Below are 16,090 nucleotides of genomic sequence, written 5' to 3'. Positions count from 1 at the left end.
GTAATCAGCGTTCTAAACATTCTATTTCTAGACAAAAGACCAAGAACTGCAGAAACTGCAAAAAACTATCTTAAAATGCAGTTAGGATAGAGGTATTTTCTTTACTTTTAAAATAAGAGTATTAGACTGGTGATATAATAAACAGTTAACCCATTGCTTCAACGCAGATGTACGGTTTTCAAAAAAAAGCCTTCCTTTCATAATGGGCTTCAGGGGTAGCTGGATGGATACGTTGGGGTGGGGAGAAAGGCCCAGGCAGCGTTACTGATAGTGAGATTAAACATGATGGAGGAGCTGGTATCACCGTTACACAACTGTTCACTGCACTCCTTATTGATTTCTTACATTCTAACCTCAAGTCATCACGAAACTTCGCTGCCCCTGTCTTAACCAAGTGCAGTTTTTCCTATCGATCCCACTGCTGGCTGACTTCCACTGCATCCCGTCAAGCAACGTGTGATCTTAAAATCTCAGCCTTGTTTCCAAATCCCTCTCGATCTGTAATCTCCTTCACAATATGTCTGTTCTCCTCCGATTCTGGCCTTCTGTGCATTCCTCATTCAGATCGTCCCACCCCTGGTGTCCGCGCCTCAGTCCCAAAAGTCTGAAATCACCTCAATGCCTCACCTGTGCGACCAGACTGTTTGGTCACCGGATTTAATAGTTTCCTTTTGAGTCTCGGTATCCATCACTCTCCTACGGAGCGTCCTTGACGTCGTTTCATGACGTTAAAAGGCGCTGCACAAATGTTTGTTGTTGTTGCTGCCACCAGCTGCCTGTTAGTCGGTGAATCTAACCCAGTCCGTCTCACTGGCTTGTCGTCGGTAGGGGGAGCTCCGCGTTGCCTAGTGGAGCCCATTGAGTTGAGGCACTAGACTTACAGTTTGAACACCCAGATATAACTCCTCAGAAGCAGTCATTGTTCCTGGGTCGAAGAAGCCTTTCTCTCTCTCTCTCTCTCCCCCCCCGCCCCCTTTTTTCCCCTCTCCCTTTCTTTCAGGGCAGAATAATCCGATAGCTCAGAAATTTAACACAATTCCACCCACCCCTCCACACAACAGACAGACGGTTCCAAAACAGTAACTGCACAAGAGCCAACTCCGGCGATCCATTGAATAATCTGCGACCCAAGAGAAGAAATTTTAAAATGTGCTTCATTTCACAACTGGAGATAAATTCCTGCAATTACGCATCAAAAAAGTAAAGCGTGTACAGATACGCGTAAATAAAAGTTCGATTAAAAGTATTAACCAGCTGGAGTCAAAAGAAACACGCTGAGTGTTGTCTTTCTGTATGTGTGTGTGTCTCTCTCTCTCTCCTCAGCCCTGGAAATGTTGTCTGAAGAGCGGGTTTCTCCGTCGATTAACAGGCTGTTTGTCCATCCTAGCCCGGTCATGCCTGGGTCTCTGGACAATAGAGACAGGCTACACACTCAAACACAATATTTTAGCCCCCATTCCCCCTCCCTCACACAGCTTCCTGACAACCTATTCAGGGAGTTATACAGTCTGAGACCATCCAAGATGGCGAACGTCAAGTTATCATTAACACTCACTCAAATTTTGGGGTGACTGCTACAACAACAAAAAAAGCCTGAATGCTTTAAAAATCAAGTCTTTCATTGTTATAAAAAAATTAAAAGCAGCCTAGAACATCAAACTTTCCCACTTTTTCTCCTCTCAACATTTCTAGCTGCTGTGTTTCAGATTGCTAACAGGTTCTCTCCCGAGCAGTTTTACTTTCGGGAGAAAAGGGTCTTTCATTTTTTTAAGACAGCCCGTTTGTGAATCAAATCGACCCCTGAGTTTTTTGATGGGTCTCAGAAAATATGTGAAGGCAGGGGCTCATGTATTTATCTACGTACACAGATTCATATTTTTAAAAAATGCATTTATCCAAATTCTCTGGAAGTGCAAATTCCCTATAATGTTATCAATGGTTAATTATTTTGGGTGGTCAGAAGGGGGCTGGAGTAGAAGGGATTAGTGAACTTAGTGAAGACAGCGCTCTGCTATGTATACTTTACAACTGAAAACTTCTATCCCGAATGTTTTTAAGACTCTAGGAGTCCCAGGAATAGAACTCTTTCTCCCCCCCCTAATAAATACAGATCATATCATAACCCCCCCCCCCCAAAGCCAAGTGGTGACGGAGCCTCGGGATGTGACTCCTTCACCCGGTAAACCGGAGTCCTCCCTCCCTCCCCCACCCCCGCTACCTCAAGGCATCTCTCAGCAGGAGCTGTCCTGTGTGTTAGTTGCCCCACATTCCGGCCCGATTCCCGACCCCGACCAAGTGCGGAGGAGGCCAGCCGCTGCTGTCGCCGGTGGCCCGGGCCCAGCTCTTCCAGTGGAGGCCGGCCTCGGGCCGCTGGCCTCCCGCGCTCGCCGCCTGTCACCGCCGAAAGGGCGATTTTACCTGCCGCCGCCCGCCACCCGACCGGCTTTCCGGCCGAGCCCGGTACCGGAGGCCACCTCCTCCCACCTCTGGTCGGCCGGGAACAGAGAGCAGGGATCGGGGAGGCTGGGCGAGAGGGTACCAGGTTCCGGGAGCGCCGGCAAGGGCCCTGGCCGGTCGGTTTTGGCGGCGGAAGAAACACAGATGCGAGAAGAGTTGGCCATCTCTGCCTCCCCCATTTGCTGCCAAGAGTTGTTGTTCTCAATCAGGTCCGCGCCGAGCCTATAAATTGCCAGCGTCAGCGAGAGCTGCAGATCCAGAAGGGACTGGAGAGTATCCAGTGTGTGCTAGCCAGGGATCCACAAACACAGGCCTGTACCCAACCCCTCCCTGCCCCCACCCAACTCTCTCTCTCCTCCCTGGGGAAAGAAGCCACCAAGACCATGACTGAGAGCTCAGCCACCACAGCTGCCAAGCCCAAACGCAGCAAGACTACCAAGAAGCCCGCCAACCACCCCAAGTACTCTGAGATGATCATCGCTGTCATCACAGGGTCCAGCAGCCGCACCGGACTGTCCAGGCAGGCCATCCAGAAACAGGTCAAGAGCCAGTACAAGCTGGCAGAGAACGCTGACAACCAGATCAAGCTGTCACTCGTCAAGCTGGTGACCAACGGTGTGCTTGAAAAGACCAAGGGGGTCGGAGCCTCGGGCTCCTTCAAGCTCTCGAAGGGGGAGGAGCCAAGGAAGTCGGTGGTGGCTGTGAAGAAGGCCAAGAAGTCGGTCAAGAAGAGCACCTCACCTAAGAAGGCAGCCATGCCCAAGAAGGTGGCCAAGCCCTTGGCTAAGTCCAAGAAGGCCAAGGCAAAGAGGCCAGTGAAGAAGCAGGTGAAGAAACCAGTGCAGTCCAAAGGCTTAAAGAAAGCAAAACCGGCAAAGGCAAAACCTGTGAAAGCGAAACCGGTGAAGAGGAAGGCGAAGCAGACAAAAACTAGCAAACCAACAGCAAAAAGCAACGCAAAGAAATCAGCATCCAAAAAGAAGTGACTGATTCTATCAAACTGTAGTCATACAGACTTTTAGCCATTTCTGTAAATAGTTGTTTTAATTTTTTTTCTATGAAACTTTGGTTGACCTTACTGCTAGGAGTTAGCGAAAAAACATAGAGCTTTCTTCTTCATGAATGTGGTAATATTAACATAGCTGAAATTTGCTGTACTTTGTAGTAATTTTCAAGCTGATTTCATGTTTTTATGTACAAAAAGTTGTCAGTTCAGTTGAACCATGCATATGAAAAGAATTTTCTTATGAATCCAATTGCCGTCCTTGAGTTTCAAATAAAAAAAATAACTTGATATTGTCTGTTGTCTCATTCATTCAGTGGTTAACAATCTTTTATAGATTTGTAATTTCCTTTCTGTTCCAATTTCTATCCAACATTAACTAGCTGTAGGATGGGGTTGACTGAACTGGAACTCAATGCAGTTTCCTGTCTTCTATTAATCTTCTTGACATGGAAGAGAAGGAAAGGGCATCTCCAGTGAGTGGCAGAGGCTTTTTTGGGTCAGACCACAAAGAACGGGCAAAGATGGTGGCAGCAGGGTAGGAACTATTTAGGTTCTTGGCCACTCTTTCTTATCACCAGGCCTGCTCATAATTCCTTATTTTCTTTTATTAATATTTTTTGAACCATCAAGTTCATCTTTTCGTGGCTTCAGGTGAGGAAGGATGTTCCAAGAGGTTGCTGCAGCAGAGAATGCAGTTTGGATCCAGCTATTCCTCATGGCTGCATCCTGGAAAGTCCTTTGACTAAGTGGCTGAAGCTTCCAGGCCCAGGATTCCAATGGTCTGGGTTTCGTTGATGGGTTTCATCTTGGTGGTGGCATGGCCCAGCCTGGGATTTCTTTTGGTGGCTGTTTTCATCTAGACCTCCTTGTGACAGCTTTAGTCAGTCTGTGACTCTATGCAGCATTTTCTTCGCCATTGTGATGGGGTTCGGCTCCTCGAACCCAGAGCCATGAAATGGACTAAGTGGACTTTGTCTTGATTTATCTTTTTAAAAATTTCTTTTTCCCCTTTCTCATATTATCTGAACTTCTTTATTTCTCTGTTTCTTTATTGTTCTAATTCATTTCTACAATTTTGTACTTTTGAAGGCCTGTAATGCTAGACTTTTTATTTCTTTATTTTTCTAATTTTTTTTGGAAGAATTTGTGCTCAAGAATCTCTACTGAGGTACCTTTGCACCTAAGATGGCAACATAAGTGGCGACTTGTAAACTTTTCACCGTGATAATAAAACTAATTCAATTCAAGATGAGATTTGTCTTGCTTTCAATGCAATTCTCTGTAATGGAATGAGTGGCTTGGAATTCTCTGTTTCATTTTCTATGGAGGCTCATCTGGCATCAAGACTCATTCCATTCTGGAAAATAAAATCTTAGGTGGACACTGGTCCTTCAAAATATTTGAGGGAGAAATCGGTTTAGGAGCACCAAAATTTGGATCACCTCTCTCCAACAGCTGTGGACAGGGTCATTTAAAGCTTTCAGTATTGTGGTTGATCAGGGAAGCTATTAAGGGAGATGGATGAAAGGTGGGACATGGACCAGTCATAATCTGATAGAATGGCCTCTTGCCCCTTTGCCTCAATTTATGGGCTAACCATTGTGGTGATGGATGCAATCCCACCAAAATCTTCTACAGGCTCATTCTTCAAGAATTTTTTCAAAAAAACGTTCACAGGATATAACTGTCTCTGGGTAAGCCAGCATTTGGCACCCATGCAAAATTGACCTGATGAAGGTGGTGTTGAACTGCCTTTTTGAATCAGTGCTGTCCATTGAGATAGGTACAACCACAATGTTGTTAGGAAGAGAGTTCTAGAGCTTTGACCCAATGACAGTGAAGGAATAGTAATATATTTTAAAGTCAGAATGCTGAGTGGCTTCGAGGCGGACTTGCAAGTAATGGCATTCCCATGTATCTGCTGCTGTCAGCCTTCTAGATGGTACAGCTTGCAGGTTTGGAAGGTACTGTCGAAAGAGGCTCTGGTGAGTTGCTGCAGTACATCTTGTAAATGGCAGGAACTGCTGCTGCTAGACATCCAGGAGGGATTAAAAGTTGAAGATGGTTGATGTGGTGCCAATCAAGCATGCTGCTTTGTCCTGGATGGGGTCAAGCCTCTTGAGCATCGGAGCTGCACTTAACCAAGTAAGTGGAGTATATCTCACCATACTCCTGACTTATACCTTGTAGATGGTGGGCAGTCTTTGGAGAGACAGGAGTTGAGTTACTCACCACAGAATTCTCGTGCCCTAACCTGTTGTTGTAAACAAGATTATTTAAATGGCTAGTCCTGCTCAGTTTTAGTTACATCCACGGAATTGAGAAAATGAAAGGTCCTGGCAAAATAATCCTGTCTTCTGCATAGCGTTAGTAGTCACCAATATCTCTACATTCCATACCAGACCTTCAGTGGAAAATTCAGTGGAACTGGCAGCAGCAGTAAATGGAATACAAGTGGTATTCAAAACAGGTCCTACTGGAAAGATGAACATCTTCTTTAAAAGCTGTCTGGTTCCCATAATAGATCATTGGTACAATCTTGACTCAGTTCTGAGTGGACAAGGGTGACCCTCTCTGTTATATTCTATTAAGTGTAGGAGGTTATCTAGTTAAGGTGTATAAGATGATCAAAGGAATTTATCAGGTAGAAAGAGAATGTTTCCTCTGATGGGATGGAAGGGATGAGTGGAGGTGGGGAGGTGGTGGTGGAGTCAAGAACATTAAGGCAAAACCTCAAAATCCTTGTCAGACTGTTAAGGGGTGATGTCAGGAAGCACTTCATCACACAATGGAGCTCTCTGTTTCAAAAAGAATATAATGAATAGGAGCAAGTTGAAGCTATTTGACCCCTCAAGCCAATGTTACTTAATTCTTTTAGTACCTAGAAATCCAATCTTTGACTTGAATATGCCTGAAATCCGAGCATCTACTGCTCTTTGAGGTAGAAAATTCCAAACATTCACAAAACCTTTGGTGAAGTCATTTTCCCTCTCTCAATCCTGTGATTGTTTCTCAAAGTGGAGCTCAATGGGAAACCGAAATTGAAAGACTTTTGCTAGAGTAGGGATGTTAAGCCATGACCTGATTGTAGAGAGGAGCAAGCTCAAAGGGTTCAATGGCCTTCTTATATTCCTATGTAAAGAAAGTTTCTCTTCATTGTTAATCTCAAAGAGAGAAGCTAACAGATAGCTGGGAAAGTGAAAGGATGTCAGATGAATAAAAGAGGGCCACCTTTCAGACACTGGGGTTGAGGAAGGTAGTGAAGAGTAAGGGGAACTTCACTCTACATTTAACTGATCTATAACCCAGGAATGTTTGATGCTGAAACTGGAGATGGTCGTTAATCAAGGAGGTGAGAGTGGTGAGCTAATGAGAGTCCCTGGTCACATTGAATGGTGGAGTAGACTTGATGGGCTGAATGGTCTGCTTCTGCTCTATATGATATACATTCCATAGTTTCATTTGGTTTCAGGCATTCCTGCTAGATCCTACTAGATGATAAGGACAGTGGTATGAAGTGGCCAGCAACAGGTCTTCTCTTGGATAAAGGACCCCAGGACAAGTTTACCACACACCTTTTGTCTCACAAGAATGGTCCCTGTGTCAGAAGCCTACATGATTTCATTACATCCAATGTCAATGGCACTGATGGCAGCTGCTGGTAATGCACCTACCAGGGGTACAGGACCAACAACGGTTCCAGGCCTCAGGTGAATGAAGGCAAGGTAAGGTGTATGGTGTCAGTGTCACAGGAGGTAGGATATGGTGGCTGATAGATATTGCATGAGGACTGCTGTTAGTAGAACACCCCCGTTCTTCCTGATGCCCGCTTCTTTGATCAGGCACCGAATGCCTTTAAACAAACCAAAATTCCACCCCAAAAATGACAGGGCTTTGCCTTTCAGACTTTCTGCACGGCAAGCCCCTCACTTGCTGCTGGTATATAACTAGTAAAGGCAAGATAAGGCCCTTAAGTGGGCAGTTACTTTCCCAACCAAGGACCTCAACTGATAGTGGAGTGGGAAGCCTTGTTCCCACCAGAGTGTAAAAGTTGGTTAGATGGAGACAAGACGTATACTTTCTAGTTCAGTTTTATTCCAATTTACGCATCATAAAACTCTGATTACTTGTTTCTTGGGTATATATTCAGTTCTCAACCAATTATCCCTTAGTTAACAAATAATCATCACTCAATTCGGACAGTAATGAGGAGGAATGTCTTCTCAGTAAGTGGTCAATCTGTGGAATTTGTTTACTGCAGAGGACTGTTCAGGCTGGCTTGTTAAGTATATTTAAGACTGAGATAGACTGATTTTATTCAGTAAGGGAATTAGGGGTGCTAGGACAAGGCATGAAAGGGGAATTGAGAATTATCAGATCGGTCATGATCTAGTTGAATTGTGGACCAGACTTGATGGGCTGAATGGTCTATGTCTTATGGTCTCACATATTCCTTAGTTCCATCTGGTCTCAGGCACCCCTGCCAGACCCTACTAGATAATAACAAATCTATCCACGTATCTAAAATAGAACAAAGCACTGTGGATGCTGGAACTCTGAAACCAAAACAGAAAATTGCTGGATAAACTCTAGGGAAAGTTATGATGAAGAATCACTGTGCTCAAAATGTTAACTCTGCTTTCTTCCCACAGATACTGCCAGATTTGTTGAGGTTCTCCAAAAATTTCTGTCCATATATTGTCCAACCAGAAATGTAACTGTGCCAGATGAATTGGTGGAGTGGTTCCCACCCTTCTGCCTAAGTAAATGCTCCAAACCCCAAGCCCAAGCCCACCTCAGCGCCAGGCATTATATTCCAACTCAGGCATCTGAACTGGAAAAGCACTCCAATTCCCACTGTTAACATCATTTCGCTCAAGGAACAAATATTCACAACTAAAGCAACAACTGCAACAGAAATGTACAGCATCACAGCATTTACTGTCAGGCTTCCAGTGTCAGTTGCCAGATTAATCTGGCAATCATTCTATATCAGATTTTTCAAGAATGTCATATACTTACAAACTTTCTAATAAGTTAGTCACTAGAAGTTACAAAATTACATGGAACAAGGGTAGGGCATTCAGGCCATTAAGCCTGTTCTGCCATTCCATTGGATCATGGCTAATCATCACCTCAATGTCACATTCCTTCATCATTTTCAAATGTCTTGATGTCATTAGTCTCCAGAAAACTATCAATTCCTGTCTTGAGCCTGCTCAACAATTAAGCTCCTACAGTCTTCTTACATACAGAATTCTAAAGATTCACTACTCTCTGAGAGAAGAAATTTCTCTTCATCTCAGTTTTAAATGGCCTTCCCCGTATACTGTAATGTCACTTGGTTTCATACTCACCAGCCTGGGGAAAACATCTGATCTACAGCCACACTGTCACACCATGATAAATTTTATAAGTTTCAATAGGATCACTGTGCATTCTTCCAAACTTTGGAGAATGTAGACCCAGTCTCCTAAATCTGTCTTTAAAAGACAATCCAACCATCCCAGGAATTGACCTGGTGAAACTCTGCTGTATTCCTTCAATGGCAAATAAATCCTTACTTAATTAAAACCAAAATTGTACACAATAGGTGAAGTTTCACCAAGGCTCTTTACAACTGCTGCAAAACAAGTACTCAAATACCCTTATGATGAAGATGAACATACCCCCTTACTAAGTGATTGCTGCATTCAGCACACTAAATTTTAGTGACTCATGAATAAGGACACACAGGTCATTTGGATACCAGCACTTGTCAAACACTCAGCTTTGAAGAAATATTCTTCCTTTCTGTTTAATTTTAAAATTTATCTAAAGATTTTGAATGCTTTTGTCAACAAGGGTTGTGACATTGCTGAGTTACCCTTTACTGGACCTTGTGAAGCTGCTTCCAGCAACGTTCATCAATATCAAATTTTCTATCGGAGTAACAAGCAAAAGATTGCAAGGAATTATCTCCTCTTTCCATTTCCCACCAAGTTGTGCACAGGTCTACATTTTGAGTTTACTATTCTGCCTGCTTCTGTCAATTAGAGAAGGAAGTGTTTGACAATTAGTTCACCATTGGTAATGCCTTGAGTTTAAAATTCTCATTCTTAATTTTAAATCCTTTCATGATTTCACCTCCCCCCACCTATCATGATAACCTCCTCCAACCTACAACCCTCCGACATTCCATGGTCCTCCAATTCTGGTGTCTAGCGCATCCCTAATTCCCATTGCTCTAATTCTGGTGATGGCTGGGAGCTACCTGCTTCTTAAGCTTTGGAATTCCTTTCCTAAACCTCTACACCTTTCACTCGCTCTCTTTCTTCTTTTCAGATACTCATTATAACCTAGGACTTTGAAACATTTTTGTTCACCCTGTCCAACTTTTGCCTTACATGGCTTGGTGAAAATTGAATTTGATAATTGCTTTAAAGATATTTTATTCAGTTAGTGGCACAACAAAAATGTAAATTCCGGCTGTTAGTGGGATTGAGGTGCTTCCTATTTACAGGCTAGAAGCTGTTCTCCCGATGAGATGCTGGAGTTGCATTCAGCAGATAGTTCAACTGTGACATTGAAACAATATTAGCAACAAGAATTCTACTTTGTTTTTGGCCATATGGAGCATTATGTAAACATGGAGGGTAGTTTATTAAGTTAGAGGAGACACAGGGATCTTCAAAAATGACACATCTTGTTGTCACTCAATATTAATGCAGTGCACATACTCTTCATTTATCATGCCATGCCATCTGAAGATATGAAAGAATGGAATCCAGTTTTACCTGCTTCAGTGAACAATGCACACAAGTATGTGAAAGTTGTTAGTCAGGTTGAGAATCAGGCATTCTCAATCCCGTGTTGAGTGGAAACGTTATAAATCAGTGACTAAGACGTCAATTGTAGTCTAGTGTCCAATTCTAAGTCCCATGTCCTTTAGGAAGGACGTTAAGACCCTGAAGAAGGTGTAGAGGACATTTTCCCGAATAGTACAATGAATGGATTTATTCTAATGATTCCAGCCTGATCTTTGCTTTTCCTAACCCAACTCCCTTCATGACTTTATGATGCGTCAGTTGAAAAGGGCCAGTGTAGACATGGGAACTTAATCTGCCGTAATACCTCAGTAAAGCCCAACTAGAGAAGAACATCATTATAGAACAACTACTCATGGCAGATGTTGATGTCCTAGCTCGGGATAAAAAGTTCTGCAGACCCATCTTTGAGTCTGCTTCATACATTTTTATTTAACCTGTTCAAAAATGTGGTCACACATCTCTGGAGTAGGATGAACTTGAACCCAGGCCTATCTGATTCAGGGCAGTGTCACTACCTCTGCTTTATAATTTTAAAAAAATTCAACTTACTTTTCTATTCAACATGTTCAGAGATGTTGTTATACATCTTTGGAGCAGATGGGGCCTCCGTGTCCGGAGTAGGAAATAACACATTTAGAGAGATGAAGATTATTCTCCTTAGGCAAAGGTGACCTTTAGTAGGGTTGCTCAATATCATGCTTGATGAAGGTGATATTAAGAAGCTGGTTTCAGTGGCAGAAGAGTCACTAAGCAGGGAATACTGAAGGATTGATAAAATAACCAGGGAACATAAAGATACCATAATTACACAGCTTGTGTGTGATCTTGTAGGCCCTGTCTGTAAGAATGCTGGGAGTAGATTCAAAAGTAATTTGGAAAAACGAATTGGACAAATTGAAAGGAAAACATATGCATGTCTTTGGGGAAAGAGCAGGGGTTAGTGTAATTGGATACGTTTTTCAAGAATCTAGCACAGGCTAGATGTATGCCACCTTGCACATTTTACTTTTTTGGGATTAGACTCAGAAATTTAGTGCATAATAGAGTGTTAAGATGTTAAGAGCCATATATAAGAACAAACACTGACCATCTGCCTGGTGATGTAGGAAGATCAGTTTGGGTGGAGTGAAAACCTTTATGACCAGACAGGAGTGAAGAAAATTTAAAAGAAAACACAGAGCAAATGGTTGCTACAATGCAGAACCCGTATTTGGTTGCAAGGTCTTTATAATGTCTGGAATTTGTGACATTTTAAGTTTGCAGAGCTTTGAAGCACAAGAAGCCTTCATAGAAACCCCTACATTGTGGAAACAGGCCATTCGGCACTTGCAAGAACCCATCAAGCCTCTTTCAACTGCACCTGTCATTGGTAAAAATATTAGAATTCACTCCTTAGTGGCTCTTGTAGGTGTACCTACTCCACATGGTCTGCAAGGATTCAAGAAGGCAGCTCACCACCACTCTCTCCACAGAAATTAGTGGTGAGCAATAAATGCTGGCCCAGCCAGTGACATCCACATCCCATGAACTATTGAGGAGATATAGGCAAATTGACCCAATAGTTCTTTGCTCCAAAAATCCCTGACTCAGAAGAAAATCTCATTTCATGGAATGATTTTGATAAATTGCCTGGCACATAGAAAGCCACCTGCTCAATGTGCATGTGCAAAAAATTAGGCTTCACTGGATGAAAACAGTTCAAGGTTTGTCACAAGGGATCAGTTTGCAGATTAGCCTTGCACTTGTGTTTTTCTGCTTTTTGTAATGGGAATTGAGTTTGTAACATTTAGGTTGGTATTTGATGGCAAGTGACTTTTCATTTTTTTAATTCATTCATGTTATTTGGTATTGCCGTTTATACCAGCATTTATTGTACATTCTATTTCCTTGACAAGACCGTAGTGAGCTGCCTTATTGAACTGCTACAATCTACTTGGGGTAGGCAGACCCACAATGTGGTTAGGGAGTGAGCTCCATAATTTTGATCTAGTGACACTGAAGAAACAGCAATATATTTCCAAGTCAGGACAGTGAGTGGCTTGGAGGGGAACATCCAGTCAAATGGAGGTCTGCAAACACCAATCAACATATGGATGCACTGACATCTGGCTTTGGAAGCTGCTGCCACATATAGACTGAGGATGTCCATTCAGCATAGGAAAGATTATAGGGGATGTAGCTGGCAGGAGGTGGTGTCCCATGTATCTGTACCTTTGTTCTTCTAGTTGGAAGTGTTCATGGGTTTGGAAAGTGCTGTCTAAGGAGCCTTGATAAATTTCTGCAGTGCATCTCGTAGATGGTAAATGCTTTTGCCACTGAGTGTCAGTGGTGTACTGGCTGTTTGTGGATGTGTTGCCAATCAAGTGGTCCTCTTTGTCCACGATGGTGTCAAGCTTCTTGCGTGTTGTTAGAGCTGCATACATCCATCCCATGGAGTGTTCCATCACACTCCTGACTTGTGTCTTGTAGATTGGACAGGTTTTGGAGAATTAGGAAGTGTTGCTCACTTCAGTTTTCCTAATGTTTGACTTGCTCTTGTAGCCAAAAAATTCAAATGGCTAGTCAAGTTCAGTTTCTGGTCAATGTTAATCCACAGGATGGTGATAGTGGAGGATTTGATGGTGGTAATACCATTGAAAGTCAAGAGGTGTTAGTTGTATTCTCTCCTGTTGGAGATAGTCATTGTCTGATGCTTATGTGGCATGCATGATATTTGACACTTGTCAGCCTGAATTTGGATATTGTCCAGGTCTTGCTGCATTTGGTCATGGACTGCTTCAGTATATGAGGAGTTGTGAATAGGTAAGATTAAGAGGCTGATAATGGTCAGGCTTCGGAAAATACCCCGAGAAACTCCTGCAGAGATGTCCTAGAGCTGAGACCACAGATCTTGAACAACTGCAACCATCCTCCTTTGTGCCAGGTAAGACTCTAAACAGATGAGAAGTGAGATAGTAGTTGGCAGGTTGGATTTGTATACATGAAATAGCTGGCAATTTTTCACATTGTCAGGTAGATGCCAATATTGTAACAGTACTGAAACAGTTTGATTAGAGGTATGGCAAAGGCTGGAACAATTGTCTTCAACTATTGCTGTAATGTTGTCAGGGGCCCATAGCCTTTGCAGTATCCAGTACCTGCAGCCTTTTCTTGATAACACATGGAGTGAATCAAATTCGCTGATGACTACCATCTGTGATTCTGGGCACTTCTGCAGAAAGCCAATATGAATCACCCAGTCAGCACTTCTGATTGAAGATTGCTTCTGTCTTATCTTCTGCACTAATGTGCCGGGCTTGTCCACTATTAAGGATTTAGATATTTATGCAGCATCCTCCTCGAGTGAATTTTTAAATTGTCCATCACCATTTACAACAGCGTATGGCAGAACTGCATGCAAGCAGTCCTGTATCATAGCTTCACGGGGTTGATACCTAATTTTTAGTTATGGCTGGTGCTAGTGCTAGTGCTAGCACACCCTCCTGCACTCTCCATTGAACTAGAGTTGATCCTCTGGTTCGATGGTAATTATGGACTGGGGAATATGCCAGACCATGAGGTTGCAAATTACATTTTACAGTTTTACAGCTGCTATTTGTGTACAAAGTTTCAGGGAAGCCCAGTCTTAAGTTGCTAGATCTGTTTGAAGTCTACCCCATTTAGCACAGTGATAATGCCACACAACATGAAGTGTACCCTCATTGTAGAGACAGGGCTTGGTCTCCACAAGAACAATGCAGTGGTCATTTTTACTGATACTGTTGGAACAGATGCAGATTGATAAGGATGAGGCCAGGTATGTTTTTCTCTCTTCTCCATCACCACCTACTGCAGACCCAGTCTAGCAGCAATATCCTTTAGGACTTGACTAGCTTGGCCAGCAGTGATGCTGCCAAGGCACTCTTGGTGGTGGCTAAAATCATCCATTTTGGGGGAGTCGATGGCCTAGTGATATTATTTCTGGACGATTAATCCAGAGAACCAGGTAATGTTTTGGGCACCTAGTTTCAAATCATGTCATGGCAGATGGTATCATTTGAGTTCAATAAAGATCTGGAATTAGGAGTCTAATGATGACCAAAAAAACATTTCTGCCTGTTGGAAACATTTAGTTCACTAATGTCCTTTCAAAAGGGAAACTGCAATTGTTACATGGTCTGAGCCTACATGTGATTCCAAATCCACAGCAATGTGGTTGCCTCTTAAGTGCCCTCGGGTTAATTAAGGATGGCTAATAAATGCTGGCCTGGCTAGCAGCACCCACATCCCATGAACAAATTTTTAAAAATCCAGAGCATATTCTGTGTCCCTCCCATGAAAGGAATGTTTAACATGAAGGAGAATGGATTCTCTTTCAGATGGGGGTGGATGATATTCATTTTCTGGATGTGGAAGCTTTTATTCCTCCCTCTGTTACTGTAAAATGCTGAGGTTATCTTCCTGTTGCTAGAATTGCATGTGAGACAAATCCATTTTACTGACTTCGCCTTTGCCAAGGGCATGGTTATGGGATGTTATTATTTTGGAACAGTTAATTGAGTTGTTAATATACATTATTTTGTTAAGAGTTTTGACGGTTACGGTTAAGCCAATTCTTTTCATTTTATTTTGTCTCTATTTTAACTGTAATGTATAAATAAAGTGTGTTTTGCTTAAAGTTGGGTTGTTTGACCAATTGAATTGTATCTGGAATGCCACACTTTACATTTACTTTTAAAATAAGAAAATGTTAGGGTCCAGGCTATCTTCTTAATGTATTTTGAAGGGGTTTGGTCTAATTCACAACAAATGGATTAGTGGCTATCTTGTATTTGTTGTCCTACCTAAACAGTGGTAACACCTTTTCAGTGACTATCAAATTAAAGACTTCTGTTAGTTCAGCCTTCAGTCTTTAGTATTCCAGAGATGAAAGCCTAGCCAGTTTTGTACTTCCTGGTAGGTTATGATCTAGCAATTCTGGTATCCTTCCTGTCAACCTTAATTGTGTCTCTCTTAATAATTTGATATCCATTTTTTTATTATGGAGACCAGAACAGTATGCCATATGCCATCTAGCCAAGGATCTATAAAGTTTGGATCAGAGATAATGGGAACTGCAGATGCTGGAGAATCCAAGATAGCAAAGTGTGTGGATGAACACAGCAGGCCAAGCAGCATCTTAGGAGCACAAAAGCTGACGTTTCAGGCCTAGACAACTTCATTAGAAAAGGGGGATGACTAAGGGGGTGGCCATGGGTACCTGCATGCCTGCCTCTTTGTAGATAATGTGGAACAGACCCTCTTTCAAAGCTACACTGGCCCCAAACCCCACCTCTTCCTCCGTTACATTGATGGCTGTATCGGTGCTGCCTCATGCTCCCAAGAGGAGCTCGAACAGTTCATCCATTTCACCAACACCTTCCACCTCAACCTCAAGTTCACCTGGACCATCTCCAATACATCTCTTACCTTCCTGGACCTGTCTGCGTCCATCTCAGGCAACCAACTACAAACCAAAGTCCATTTCAAGCCCACCGACTCCCACAGCTACCTGGAATATACCTCCTCCCATCCACCTTCCTGCAAAAATTCCATCCCTTCTTCCCAATTCCTTTGCCTCCACTGCATCTGCTCCCAGGATGAGGCATTCCACTCCTACACATCGTCCTGGTTCTTCAAGGGCCGCAACGTCCCCCCAGCAGTGGTCGAGAACGCCCTTGACCGTGTTTCCCCCATCACATCCCTCACACCCCGCCCTTGCAATAACCGCCCCAACAGAGTCCCCCTAGTCCTCACATACCACCCTACCAACCGGATGCAACACATCATCCTCCGACAT

General features: G+C 43.0%; 1 protein-coding gene across 1 annotated transcript; it reads left to right on the top strand.

Moving 5' to 3' along the window:
* The first annotated feature begins 2,295 nt into the window (after positions 1–2,295).
* On the top strand, positions 2,296–3,751 carry LOC125447125 (histone H1.0-like). Its single transcript, XM_048521261.2, has one exon. It carries the CDS (start codon positions 2,841–2,843, stop codon positions 3,441–3,443), a length of 603 nt encoding a protein of 200 aa, XP_048377218.1. The 5' UTR covers positions 2,296–2,840; the 3' UTR covers positions 3,444–3,751.
* Positions 3,752–16,090: the final 12,339 nt, after the last annotated feature.

Source organism: Stegostoma tigrinum, chromosome 38 (assembly GCF_030684315.1).
Source record: "Stegostoma tigrinum isolate sSteTig4 chromosome 38, sSteTig4.hap1, whole genome shotgun sequence".
Lineage (NCBI taxonomy): Eukaryota > Metazoa > Chordata > Chondrichthyes > Orectolobiformes > Stegostomatidae > Stegostoma > Stegostoma tigrinum.
The sequence above is the reverse complement of the archived record's forward strand: the minus strand, read 5'-3'. Positions and strand labels throughout refer to the sequence as shown.